Source organism: Stenella coeruleoalba (assembly GCF_951394435.1).
Source record: "Stenella coeruleoalba genome assembly, chromosome: 1".
NCBI lineage: Eukaryota > Metazoa > Chordata > Mammalia > Artiodactyla > Delphinidae > Stenella > Stenella coeruleoalba.
Genome location: NC_137169.1, coordinates 128,593,446 through 128,607,808, shown reverse-complemented (window position 1 = coordinate 128,607,808; position 14,363 = coordinate 128,593,446). Strand labels below are relative to the sequence as shown.

General features: G+C 35.9%; 1 protein-coding gene across 9 annotated transcripts in view; it reads right to left on the bottom strand.

Annotated features, from left to right (window-relative positions):
- DENND1B (DENN domain containing 1B) overlaps window positions 1-14,363 on the bottom strand; it is a 341,500-nt gene that overhangs the window by 45,189 nt on the left and 281,948 nt on the right. For all 9 annotated transcript variants that reach the window (XM_079925473.1, XM_079925475.1, XM_079925476.1 and 6 more), the window contains 3 exons: window positions 9,249-9,339; window positions 2,632-2,672; window positions 1,845-1,913 (listed from right to left, as the gene is read on the bottom strand). In XM_079925473.1, the coding sequence (XP_079781599.1) occupies window positions 1,845-1,913; window positions 2,632-2,672; window positions 9,249-9,339 (201 nt within the window). The remainder of the gene's footprint in view (window positions 1-1,844; window positions 1,914-2,631; window positions 2,673-9,248; window positions 9,340-14,363) is intronic.

Sequence of the window (14,363 nt, the reverse complement as noted above, 5' to 3'; positions counted from 1 at the left end):
GATTCATGTTCAACCTGATCACAAGACAAATGTTAAAAGTGATTAAGTATATTCTAAATACTCTAATTCGCCTGAAATTAATTTAGGGAATAATCTTCCAAAGAGCAGAATTTTAAATTTTTGAAATATTTTACTGTTCTGCTGAGCAGGGTTCAAAATAAAATACTGGTTAGAAGGATACAAATTTAAATGACAAGTGGGGTTTTGAACATGTTTGCTCTATCTCTGTGCTTTTATGGAAGATATGAGTGAAATTAAGGAGAAGAACACGTATTTAGCAAAACTAAAATCTAACCTCTCCAAGCCTGAAGGAAAATGTTGAGCATTCTCTCAGGAATCAAAATGAAGGGTACTTGACTGTGACACCTTTTTAGAATCTTAAATGTGGAAAACGAGGCTCAACATTAGTTCGATTTTTTTTACATGGCAGCTATGTGCTATTTCATTGTGAAAAATTAACATCTCTTCAAAAACTGTATATAGATCAAACCACCAGTATTAATTAGAGTGAGAAGGCGATCTACTCAGAGAGCTTTCCTAGCAAGGCTTTGAACAAAGGCAGAGGCTGACACTTCTAAGACAAAACGTCACCTCTTCTTACTTTTACTTCCTGATAAGGCTTCAGATAGTTCAGAGATTTGGTTCCGTATCTTTGAATCCACTCTGTAGATTAGCCTCGCTACTATAAAACATAACCTTTGAAACAGATTTTTTTAAACAGAAATGGTGGCTACCTATATATCAAAACTGTAAGTCAGGGAAAGAGTGTAAGTTCTAAAGTTATCAAAACATATTATTCTATCATTAATTCAATCACATCGATTCATTACTGAGAAAGCATGTGAAGATAAATTCTTATAAAATCAAAACTAATGCCCAGAATAATTTTAGAAATACAGACTATATATATGACCTATTGAATTTTCAAAGAAAGCCTTGCTGAGTGCCAACCCACCAGCTCCTACAGGTCTCCTGTATAGATACCAGGTGCACAGACACAAGTGTTGAAGCAGAGGTCTGTCCACAGGTCCTGTGGAAGCACAGAAGAGCTATATAAATGCTTTTTGTGTGGCGCTGGGACTTTTTTTTTGAGGGGAACTAATGTCTAAACTACGTCTATAGGATGAATTTAGTAGGTGGATAGAAGCCAAGAAAAGGATGTCCCAAAAGCAGCAGGAACGGCCTGTGAAGAATGAAGAGGCAGAAGAGAGTGCCCTGCATTCACGAAATGAGCAGAGCTCAGGGTCTGGAAACACCAAGTCTAGGGGTTCGGGGAGATGAGACGGGACGCAGGAGGGGCCGGCTCCTGGAGGGTCTCAGTTATCACAGCAAAGAGATTTTTAGGTTGTTAATTATTTACTTATCGTGGTTGCTACTGGTATCATCATTATTATTTTACTACAAGCCATGGGGTATCACTGAAGAACTCTAATTTTGGAGAGTCAAAGTATCTTTGAGGGAAGAGAACTTGCCATATTTTTAAAAATGTTTTTCTACTTAAGCCTCAAGTGCACAATGAGAATTTAAAATATGTTGTTAAATGAAAGAATCAAATCTTTAAAAATGGCTCTTCATCATGGACTGTTTCGATTTGAGGGCACAATTTTGCTGATAGCTTTGAAATAAAATGAAGAGCCGTTTTTAGATTATACAGAGGAAATATCCTGTCTGGACAATGATACAATTTTAATAACTGAGTTTGCTTCAGTCGATATTAACTCTAAATTTTTTAAAAAGCTTATTTAAAGGAGAATAGAAAAGATTTTGGATTTACATGTTTATCATCTAGGAAAATGTTATAAAATTTTACCAGTAGAACTTTTAAAACACCAAAGGGAACTTACAAATTTATATGCTGTTCGCACAGCGGGGGTTGCTTTGGTCATTGCTGTGTTGAGTAGTGCACCTCCTTTCTGCAAAGGAAAAACAGAAACACAGTCCTAAAAATTTTTGGCCAGATTGTCCTGAAAACAAAGCATTATTAATAGTATAGAAAAAGAGCTTTACTCACAGCTTAAAGAAAGACCTACAAAATTATTTCATGTTGGATGTTTTCAAGCTTTTATATACGCTATAGTAATTTCACACAAAATGTAAACATTCTACTCTGTTCTTTTAACTGGCATAATAAAATCCCTTCGTCTTTGCAGTTTAGGCAGACTTGGGCAATATGACCAGTATATATTTAAAGTTTAATAAAAAAGAAAGACAATCATCTGTTTCTCTGTTTTGTAGTAAGGTCTCAATCTGTGACAGAGAGTTTTATATTTTAAATAATCATATTAACAAAAGCACATTACCAGAAATAATAAAACCCCCATCAAATCCTACCACTCTGCCTAACTCCTTCTTCTGGAATATATTATAAGGTGACAGTAAAATCTTGCTTTCCAGATCAAGCCATTTATTTTGAAAACGGAAAGACAAAAGCTTTCTATTTTAAAATTTTCTTTATAAGTAGCAACAAACCATAAGCATAAAATAAAAATATTTAAAGTGTAAGAAAACATAGAAACATTTCGAATATTGCCAATAAACAGCATAAACATAAACAGTATACCTGAACTGAACATTTTCCCATATATGTTAGAGTGAAAGAAAAAGAAAGAAACTGTGACGGCTTATTATTACCTTGACTGTATGCACCCATTGCTGATATGACCTCGAGTTCCCTGAAATATATAAAAATAAGATGTCAGGAATATCTGATCAAAAATAAATCCATAAACCAATATTCATCAAGAAATAGCATTTCCAGGATTTTAGTAGGCAAATTTTATTTATCTGCAATATTGTAAAAGAAGCAATTCACCATAAGAACTAATAAATGCTCTAATTCTTAGGAAAATAGTAACTAGCACTTTTAAGACTACTTTTTCTTTACTCATATATGAAGATAACATGTTAAGTTATTCTATCTTCTTTCATTTTAACACTACTTTCAGAGGGAAAAAATAACCTCTCTTTCGAAATCCAAAATTCCTACATCTTTTAAACTGATTTTTTAATATTTATGTCTATGCTGTTTTGTAAAAGTTTGGCTGTTTTATACAATTAGGTTCATTTAAAACAATATTTAAAGTGTATAAGGAGTGGGAGGGAGGGAGACGCAAGAGGGAAGAGATATGGGAACATATGTATATGTATAACTGATTCACTTTGTTATAAAGCAGAAACTAACACACCATTGTAAAGCAATTACACTCCAATAAAGATGTTAAAAATTTTTAAAAAAAGTGTATAAGGAAAGGAAAAAACTAGAAGGAAATTTAGAAATGCAAAGATCCTTGAGGACCAAAAAGATTCCTCTATAGTTGTTAGACATTAGTATTAATTGATAGCAAATTTTACTTTGATGCAATTAACCTGCAGTAATGTTCTGAAAATATTCTCTAGTTGTAAACCCAAATCTGAAAGGTACTACCCCAGGAAATATGGTAGTATCTCCTCATGGTTATCAGAAAGTTCAAATGCTGACACAACCAGTCCTAGTAAAACCAGTAATCATGTATTTGGCTCCAAATATGATAATTAATTTAATCAATAAGATGATATAAGAAGGCAAAAAAAAAAAAAGAAAGCAACACAACTAAAGTACTGTTTTATATCAGCTGACTTTAGTTAGATTTCATCTACCCTCCTGGTTGTTTAAATGCTTAAATACTCCCACAAGAAAAAAAACAAAGGTTACTCAGAGACTGACTACCCAGTACAAAGGATCCCTAAAGTAGATTGTGTTCTCCTCCTGTGTGTAGCTGTGGCTTTTTAACAAATGCATCACCTTGCTGTTATAACACAGAGGCAGAATGATCCTTAGCCCAAGAACTTCTTTCTAGCTGTTACCTTTGCATCCCTAATCAACATCAGGGAAAAAATTTCCAGCTCTGGATTCACTCCTATACTTAAAAATCTCTCCCTAATTTCAAAGAAATATCAAGAAACAACCCCTATTCTGAAGAACATCTCTTATTACTCAGCACTACACTGTACCTTTTCTGGAAGAAGAAATACGAGGAAAACAATATTTTTCTAATCTTATGAAATGACTACAACAAAATGTATCTACCTAAAATAGCCTATGCATCGCTTAAAGGGCATGAGTTTCAGATAGTATACAGCCTGACCAAAATTTTTAAATTTTTATTTCCCTTGTAAGATGATGAAAAAATACAAGTTATTCTATTAATTTATTTCTCAAGGAGATTTTATTAACAGAAAATAAACAGTATGTCTTTATCCCGATTATTCATATACTTTTACTTCTCTATTAAAAAGCCTCATCAGTTCACATACTTTTTACTTCTCTACTAAAAATGGTTGTGTGGAAATCACATATTTAAAACTTGGTTATTATTCATAGTATGCTGGAAAGTGTTTCAATTCATTCCCCAAAATGAAGTTAGAAAGTGGAAAGAGAAACACCAACTACTATATGATATAACTATTTAGCATTCTGGAACACTTGTCATTCCAGAAAACATATTTTTTAAACCTCTGAATCACAAAGAAAGTAACTATCATAAAACTCCAGAGCAGTTACAGAAAGGTCAGCTCTTGGAGAAAGTTGTGAGGAATAAAAATAGCTCATACGTATTCAGCTCTTTACAGGTTGCAAAATGTTTTTGTCTGCGTTATGTTACTTGAGTTGCATCTTCCTACTGTAAAATAGGCCAAGCAGGTGGTGCCACAGGCAGAGCAGTTGGATGGGAAGGAAGTGGGCTTTGCAGTCCGGTGAGCCTGTGGGTCAGGCCACTCCGCCCTTGTGAACCATGCCACTGGGACTAGGTCTGTAACCTGGCTGCTGCAACGTGTAGCATGTGACAGCACACCATCAACTTAGTTATTCTGACAAATAACTTGCCAAATGAGGAAACTGAGGTTCTGATGTGATTACCTGCCCAAGTTCACAAAGATGGCAACCGAGAAAGAATAAGAATCTAGGTATTTTAATTCTTGGTTCATTAGTCCTTCAACTTTTAAGATGGAAGGATAAATAAAATATGAGAAGAGTTAAGTTATATAGAGATTTTCTCTGAATGACTTCAAAGCGATTATACTAGAAAGGAAAGGGGGCTGCTCAAAACTGATACCTAGAGGAGAAACAGCTGATAGTCAGAACCACCCGTAATAATAATGTGGAATCATGTGGTATAGGGACAAACAGGAAGTCCCTAAGTAACAGCTTAATAGGAAAACATGTAGTACAATTTAGGTAGATTCCCGGTAAAAAAATTTTTAAAGGCTAATTGTCTCTTTCAACTCTAGTGCTTTTAAGTCTGAAAGCTCCTATTTCCACAAAATTTATGAGACAAGCACATTATTCTCTGATAATGTGTGTTTTTTAAAAAAGGCTGTTTTTCTTCTCAAAAAATAAATCTAAATGCCAAAAAAAAAAACCCCAACAACCCTCAGTCTTTCTTTTAAAGTAACTGGATTATGGAAATAATAAGCATTACGGAGGAAATTCTCAACATTGTACTTCTTAATCAAACAAGTGATTTTCTCGCATTCAAGGACAAAATATCTTTCTCACTTGTGCAAAGACTTTCTCTTCAAATATATTTGCTTAAATTCCAGTAACCTGCAGTCACTTATCAAAAAATGTAAATTGTTCTAAATTGTTCAGTGAGGCCAGAAAAATGTCACTAAAACTAATGATTACTTACCTACCACCCCTTCAAATTTCTTTGGTAACCAGTCAGTAAAAAAAGAAATAGGATTAAATAAATACAAGACTGATCAGATTATGCTGGGAAACTAATGAAGAAACCAATGCTAATAATGGAGAGTAACCACACACTTCTATATAAAATCAATCTGAAAATGTGTCTCCTTTTTAAAGTTCAGAAAACTGGATGTGGATTTTTAATAACTAGTCTTATTTTAAATGAAAAAAAATAGAGGTACAAACTACTAGGTACACTGTAAAATAAAAATACTATGATGTAATGTACAGCACAGTATAATATACAGCCAATATCTAATAATAACTTTAAATGGAGCATAATCTAGAAAAATACCGAATCACTATGTTATATACCTGAAACTGATATAACATTGTAACTCAATTTTTAAAAATTATGGGGGAAAAAAAACATGATCTTAACTACTCAATATTCCTCAGTTGCTTTTTCACAGACCAATATTTGTGTTTATCTAATTGCATCCTTTATCCTATTTGTGGTCTCTTTGATGACCTTTTAACCTCTATGATATTCTTCCCTCTACACATTTTCTGATATTCTTTTTACTTTCCTCTTAAGATAAGGTTGAATGTTCTACAAGTCTCCCATGAAAGGGATCAGGGGTAACATGGATTTCCTTAACAGTTCTGACCACAGGGATTCACAGGACAGAGAAGCGTTTTGGAAAATCCACACCCATTCGCAGCTGTTAACCACAGTTCTAGACCCAATGTGAATTGAGATGTTCTACATGTGATGTGCTGCACAACAGCCACAGCAATTACACAGCTCCACTATCCTCATATTCATTTTATCATAACCATGCATATTAGCAACAAAAATAGTACATAAACTGCCACTGTAATGGAACAGAAAGAGGAGAAATGAGATGCTTGTCTAAAATTTCCTATTTTTGCTTAAAGGAACATATGATTTTTTCTTTAGCTTCAGTGAATGTTGATTTCTCCTACAGTGATCTTTCTGAAGGTTTTATATATTAAGAAATCTTCAAAGGATATTCAAAAGAGACAGGAATTTTGCTTTTATCCATCAGAGCAGAGAAGGCTTGAGTACTGCTCTTGTTTACTGAAGGTCTTCTAATTGAGAAGATCTCTTATCATAAGAAGGCAATAGATCACAGTTATTAAAGCAGGAGCTCTGAAGCCAGGCCGTCACGTGTGACCTTGGGCAAATTATCGAGGTGGGTACCCTCATAAAAATAAGGCTACACCAAAAAAAAAACAAAAACAAAAAACCTACTCAAAGTCCCTCACAGGGTGCTGTGAGGGTTAAGTGAGATAATGCTTGGAGAGCTCTTACGAGAGCTTCTACCACATACTAACATTCAATAAGTATGAACATTTATCATAATTTTTACTGTAACTATGAGAGAAATGAGAAATTATAACAGTTTACTTTCTGAACCCCAGTTCGGTATCTCAGACGTATTCTCTCTCACAAATGTGGTCTAGATGACAAATGTTTGCAGCAGACTTCTAGGAACTATTTTTGGAACTATACATACACATATATCTCATTAGTAAGAACAATGCTAATTTTTAAAAGATTATTAGTCTTTTTATTTCAAATTCTAATGATTTTGCTTTATTTTCTTCTAAGAAGAATCTCTATGTATCTCTAAGATAATAACCTAAAATATGATAATTAAAAGAATAACACCTGACAGCCAGGCATCATTTTCTAATGTACTTTCTTGCTGTACCTACTGAAATGGATACTTGTTAAATGATGCTTTCCTCTTGGATCAGTATTGGCTCCTTAAAGTAAAATAAGAGTTCAAAACCTTTTTCATTTTAAGAAGGAACAACAAAGTGGTTGGCATTAAGTTGTACTGAAAATGCAGCAGTCTCTAAATCAGACGCTACCTGGTGATAAATATGCTTCTGTTCTTTTTTAAACAGCAGGGCCTTCCGTGAAAAAATCTGGTGACCCTCCTCCCACCAGAAAAGCCACCTACCCTCTACTCTGTTACAGAGGGTCTGTGGACCAATGGTGAAGACTACAGAATTTCACTACACAAAAGGATCATAGTTCCACCCCATTACTGTCACACGATGTCATCCTCAATCCCATATAAGATACTAGCCCCACGGGTCATAGCGATAATGAGACGGCAGGTATGTAAATGCTGAGTAGGCGCCTCAAGCAATCCGTCCACGAGCTGACAATATTTTGCTTGTCTGAGTTGAAAAGTAAAAAAGCCTTATTTTAACACAAAAGTTCCATTGAAGCTACATTTTTATCCATAAGCTGAGGAGAGCGAGGAGCTGAACGATTCCACATTCAGCTCACTTGCTGAGTCGAGGAAACTAAGTTTTTCTCAGAGCTGAAAGCTTTCAGTGAAATGCTATGCTTACATCAGAGGAAGGTCCGTTACTGCTCAGTTCATCTGTACCTCTTATAATGAACAAATGACCTCAATGGTTTTTATACTTTTGTAGTGCAAAAGTAAATCTTATTCAAGATTAAAATTAAATTTGGGGAAGTTTGTAGATGAGGACTTATTACTCTTTGTCTTTTCACATTTTATTTCTCAATGCTAGCAACTATTTATTCACACACAGACTAAAGGTTTTTTTTTTCCCCTAAATTAAACCTACAAAGAAGTGGAAAAACTACTATCACACCAGGTGAAAGTGAGCACACCAGGGATTATTTGTTTAGCCCATCCCAAATCTAGAACAGCACCTGACACTGGAAACACTCAGCAAATACTGGCTGAAAGAATGAAGAGGACATTTCAAGGTCTCCAGCAAAATTCTCTGCCAGAATCAGGACTACATACTGGAACATTATGTACAGAGTACCAGTCCCTAAGTCATTAATTTCCTAAGTACTGTAACACTGTCTGAATTACTTACATTTCAAACAATGTAACTGCTCAATTATATTACATTAATTATATTAAATAAAAATGGGGTATCACCTAACTGTGTGTCACACATACAAAATAAGACGCCTCCTTCCACTGCTTTAAGTGAGCACTTATTACAGTGACAAGTGTAAGAACATGGGACAGTAAACTGAAAAGTCTGTTCCTAACGCTGCAGGGTCTGCAGAGCAAAAAAAGTAGACTTCTACAATGACACTCTTACTACAGAAGCAGCTGCGGTGTTCAAACCTTTCTTTCTGGACTACATTAAAATCTACTATACCAACAACAATCTCAGTTCTTTAATCTCAGTAGTAGATATCACTAGTAGTTTTCTAGTGGAGAAAACTAGTCAGGAGGCTGGAAAATACAAACTAATTGCATTTCTATGATATTCATCTCCAGTAATATTAAGAGACTATCCAAGCAAACCACTACCAACTCATGAGACCGCCTTCAGCCTTGAATAACATACCAGGCAAAGTAACTTAATACTTAATAGTTCTTAACTAAGAACTTAATAGTTCTTATAAGATGAAAAAATGTATCTAAGATATTAGATATTTAGGAGAAAATAGTTGTTTATGAAGTAGATTATATGAGACACAAGTGCAAATATCAAGATAATTGTTATTCAGAAAATGGATAATCTCACTGGAACTAGTCTTTACCTCCACAAAAGCCACCTGAAGTGATCTCTTCTTCAAATACATCAGAGAAACCCTTTCCTGCATTTAGTTTTGCCAGTCGACCATCGATAAACTGAAATTAAAAAGTGTCAAATATGTTAATTTTCATTTACTTCAAATATTTAATTTTTACTTACAACAAAAATATTAATAGCAGACACTCATATAAATTACACACACATGTGTGTACACACATACAGATACATGACAAGAAAATTCTCAAACCACTGAAATAGCAGGTACTCCGCAAATAGCAGCTTATTAGTTAAATGAGAAATGTACGGCACAGACTAACTTCATTAACAAGAAACAAAACAGTGTGGTGGTGAAGGTCACAGCTTCTGTGAGGGTCTGCATGAGGCTGCTGCCAGGCGAGCCTTGGCCCATGAGGCTGTGTCCTCCCCCCAGGCCTCAGTTTTCTCAGTATCTGCCTCATGGTATTGCTGCAAACATTAAATTAAATTAACACAGACTTATTAGCACAGCTTCTGATGCAGTAAGCATTCAAGAAATGTCAGATGTTACTATTTTTGAGGTTAATATTAACTTCATCCAGTAAAATAAAACACTCATCTAAACTGTCACCTTCTAAAGCACAACAGAGCACCAGATAATTCTAGCCATTTAACAACAAAATAAACAGAACTTTCACAATTCCTGGCATGTGTATTGACTGAATGATCAGAACTACGGTTACGAACATGAATATCGTTCAGGTAAACACATGCTGACTTGACTTGCATGAGGTTGTTTTCAGCAGTATTTTTCAGCATTCTGAAAGAAGAGATTGGGGTGGGAAATAGACGCTACCAAGAGCACCTGGAGATCCTTTTCAAAACACAGTACCTGGAGCGTATCTCGTCCAACCACCTGCTTTGCCCCATCTCTGTCCTATTACTACAAACACAGCATAGCAGAATCTTGGGGTTTTGAAAAATATCCTCAGGTGATTATTTTGCTGACCAATCCCAGGCATAAACCAGTGATATATTTTACATGCACACGTACTACTGGCACTCGGTTAGTTTTATATTGTTAATCTGTGGCATCTGACACTTGTATCACTTACATTATGAAAACTATTATAAATGTTTTGAGGTTTCTCCACTCATAAGGACGGTGAAGTATCTTTAAGGCTCCACTGCATGAGAGGCAAAGGATAACACAAGAAAGACTTAAATGATGCTTGAAGAGCAGACATGAAGATCTGGGGATTAACATAAAATGCTCATTTTCATTCTGGAATTAATTAATCCTGGCGACAATTTTTTCACCCTAGAAATTTAAAGTTTAGTTAAAATAAGGTAGCTTATATTAGTTAAAATAAGAATTTTTTTAAAATTCTCACAGTCTGCCCTAGTGTTCTGGTTAAATGGTTAGCGGACAAAGCAACTAAGGGGAGTGGTGAGGGCAGTGCTGTTCTCAGGCAGCAAGGTGAAGGCCAGGAACGGCAGGAAGTCACGTCAGTTGTAAGATTCTGAGACAGAAATGTCCTACAGACCCAAATTAATGAAGAATGGCAAAGGAATCAAGAGATTCCCATTCAAAATGTGGTTTAACTACCTTACTACCATAGAATGGTTTTAACAAAAAATGTGGTAAAATGGGTTTAAACAGACATACTCTAAAAGGATACGGTCCTGGGGGGACCTTCAAGATGGCGGAAAAGTAAAACATGGAGATCACCTTCCTCCCCACAAATACATCAGAAATACATCTACATGTGGAACAACTCCTACAGAACGCCTACTGAACGCTGGCAGAAGACCTCAGACCTCCCTAAAGATGCCTGAGGGTGACCTACACGCAGAGTCGGGGCCATATCCAAAGTTGAGCCCCGGGAGCTGTGCGAACAAAGAAGAGAAAGGGAAATCTCTCCCAGCAGCCTCAGAAGCAGCGGATTAAAGCTCCACAATCAACTTGATGTACCTGCATTTGTGGAATACATGAATAGACAGCGAATCATCCCAAATTGAGGAGGTGGACTTTGAGAGCAACTGTAGACTTGGGGTTTGCTGTCTGCAACTGACTTGTTTCTGATATTTATGTTTATCTTAGTTTAGTTTTTAGTGCTTGTTATCACTGGTAGATTTATTTATTGGTTTGGTTGCTGTCTTCCTTTTTAAAAAATTATTATTGTTTATGTTAATAATTTTATTTTCCTTCCTCCCTCCCTCCCTCCCTTTCTTTCTTTCTTTCTTTCTTTTTTCTCCCTTTTCTTCTAAGCCATGTGGCTGACAGGGTCTAGGTGCTCCTGCCTGGTATCAGGCCTGAGCCTCTGAGGTGGGAGAGCCAAGATCAGGACACTGGACCACCAGAGACCTCCTGGACTCACAGAATATCAATCGGTGAGACCTCTCCCAGAGATCTCCATCTCAATGCTAAGACCCAGCAAGCTACAGGGCTGGACACCTGATGCCAAACAAGTAGCAAGACAGGAACACAACCCTACCCATTAGCAGAGAGGCTGCCTAAAAGCATACTGAGTTCACAGACACCCCCAAACACACCACCAGATGCGGCCCCGCCCACTAGAGAGACAAGATCCAGCCCCACTCACCAGACCACAGGCACCTGTCCCCTTCACCAGGAAGCCTACACAAGCCACTGAACCAACCTCACCCACTGGGGGCAGACATCAAAAACAATGGGAACTACAAACCTGCAGCCTGTGAAAAGGAGACCCCAAACACAGTAAGTTAAACAAAATGAGAAGACAGAGAAATACACAGCAGATGAAGGGGCAAGATAAAAACCCACCAGGCCAAACAAATGCAGAGGAAATAGGCAGCCTACCTGAAAAAGAATTCAGAGTAATGATAGTAAAGATGATCCAAAATCTTGGAAACAGAATGGAGAAAATACAATAAATGTTTAACAAGGACCTAGAAAAACTAAAGAGCAAACAAACAATGAAGAACAACACGATAAATGAAATTAAAATTTCACTAAAAGGAATCAATAGCAGAATAACTGAGGCAGAAGAATAGATAAGTGACCTGGAAGATAAAACAGGGGAAATAACTACTGCAGAGCAGAATAAAGAAAAAAGAAAAAAGAATTGAGGACAGTCTCAGAGACCTCTGGGACAACATTAAATGCACCAACATTCAAATTATATGGGTCCCAGAAGAAGAAGAGGAAAAGAAAGGGTCTGAGAAAATATTTGGAGAGATTATAATTGAAAACTTCCCTAACATGGGAAAGGAAATAGTTAATCAAGTCCAGGAAGCACAGACAGTCCCATACAGGATAAATCCAAGGAGAAACAGGCCAAGACACATTAATCAAACTATGAAAAATTAAATACAAAGAAAAAATATTAAAAGCAGCAAGGGAAAAGCAACAAATAACATACAAGGGAATCCCCATAAAGTTAACAGCTGATCTTTCAGCAGAAACTCTGCAGGCCAGAAGGGACTGGCAGGACATATTTAAAGTGATGAAAGAGAAAAAACTACAACCAAGATTACTCTACCCAGCAAGGGTCTCATTCAGGTTCCATGGAGAAATTAAAAACTTTACAGACAAGCTAAAGCTAAGAGAATTCAGCACTACCAAACCAGCTTTAAAACAAATGCTAAAGGAACTTCTCTACACAAGAAACACAAGAGAAGGAAAAGACCTACATAACGAACCCAAAATAATTAAGAAAATGGTAATAGGAACATACATATCGATAATTACCTTAAATGTAAATGGATTAAATGCTCCAAACAAAAGACATGGACTGGCCAAATGGATACAAAAACAAGGTCCATATATATGCTCTCTACAAGAGACACACTTTAGACCTAGGGACACATACAGACTGAAAGTGAGGGATGGAAAAAGATATTCCATGTAAAAGGAAATCAAAAAAAGCTGGAGTAGCAATTCTCGTATCAGACAAAATAGACTTTAAAATAAAGACTATCACAAGAGACAAAGAAGGACACTACATAATGATCAAGGGATCAATCCAAGAAGAAGATATAACAATTGTAAATATTTATGCACCCAACACAGGAGCACCTCAATGCATAAGGCAAATGCTAACAGCCATAAAAGGGGAAATTGACAGTAACGCAATCATAGCAGGGGACTTTAACACCCCACTTTCACCAATAGACAGATCATTCAAAATGAAAATAAATTCGGAAACAGAAGCTTTAAATAACACATTAAGCAAGATGGACTTAATTGATATTTATAGGACACTCCATCCAAAAACAACAGAATAAACTTTCTTCTCAAGTGCTCATGGAACATTCTCCAGGATAGATCATATCTTGGGTCACAAATCAAGCCTTGGTAAATTTAAGAAAATTGAAATTGTATCAAGCATCTTTTCCGACCACAATGCTATGAGACTAGACATCAATTACAGGAAAAAAACTAAAAAACACAAACACATGGAGGCTAAACTATATGCTACTAAATAACCAAGAGATCACTGAAGAAATCAAGAGGAAATCAAAAAATACCTAGAAACAAATGACAATGAAAACACAATGACCCAAAACCTATGGGATGCAGCAAAAGCAGTCCTAAGAGGGAAGTTCATAGCAATACAATCCTACCTCAAGAAATAAGAAAAAGCTCAATAAACAACCTAACCTTACATCTAAAGCAATTAGAGAAAGAACAAAAAAAAAACCCCAAGTTAGCAGAAGAAAAGAAATCATAAAGATCCGATCAGAAATAAATGAAAAAGAAATGAAGGAAACGATAGCAAAGATCAATAAAACGAAATGCTGGTTCTTTGAGAAGATAAAAAAAATTGATAAACCATTGGTAAGACTCATCAAGAAAAAAGGGAGAAGACTCAAATCAACAGAATCAGAAATGAAAAAGGAGAAGTAACAACTGACACTGCAGAAATACAAAGAAGGATCATGAGAGATTACTACAAGCAACTATATGCCAATAAAATGGACAACCTGGAAGAAATGGACAAATTCTTAGAATAGCACAACCTTCCGAGACTGAAACAGGAAAAAATAGAAAATATAAACAGACCAATCACAAGCACTGAAATTGAAACTGTGATTAAAAATCTTCCAACAAACAAAAGCCCAGGACCAGATGGCTTCACTGGCGAATTCCATCAAACAT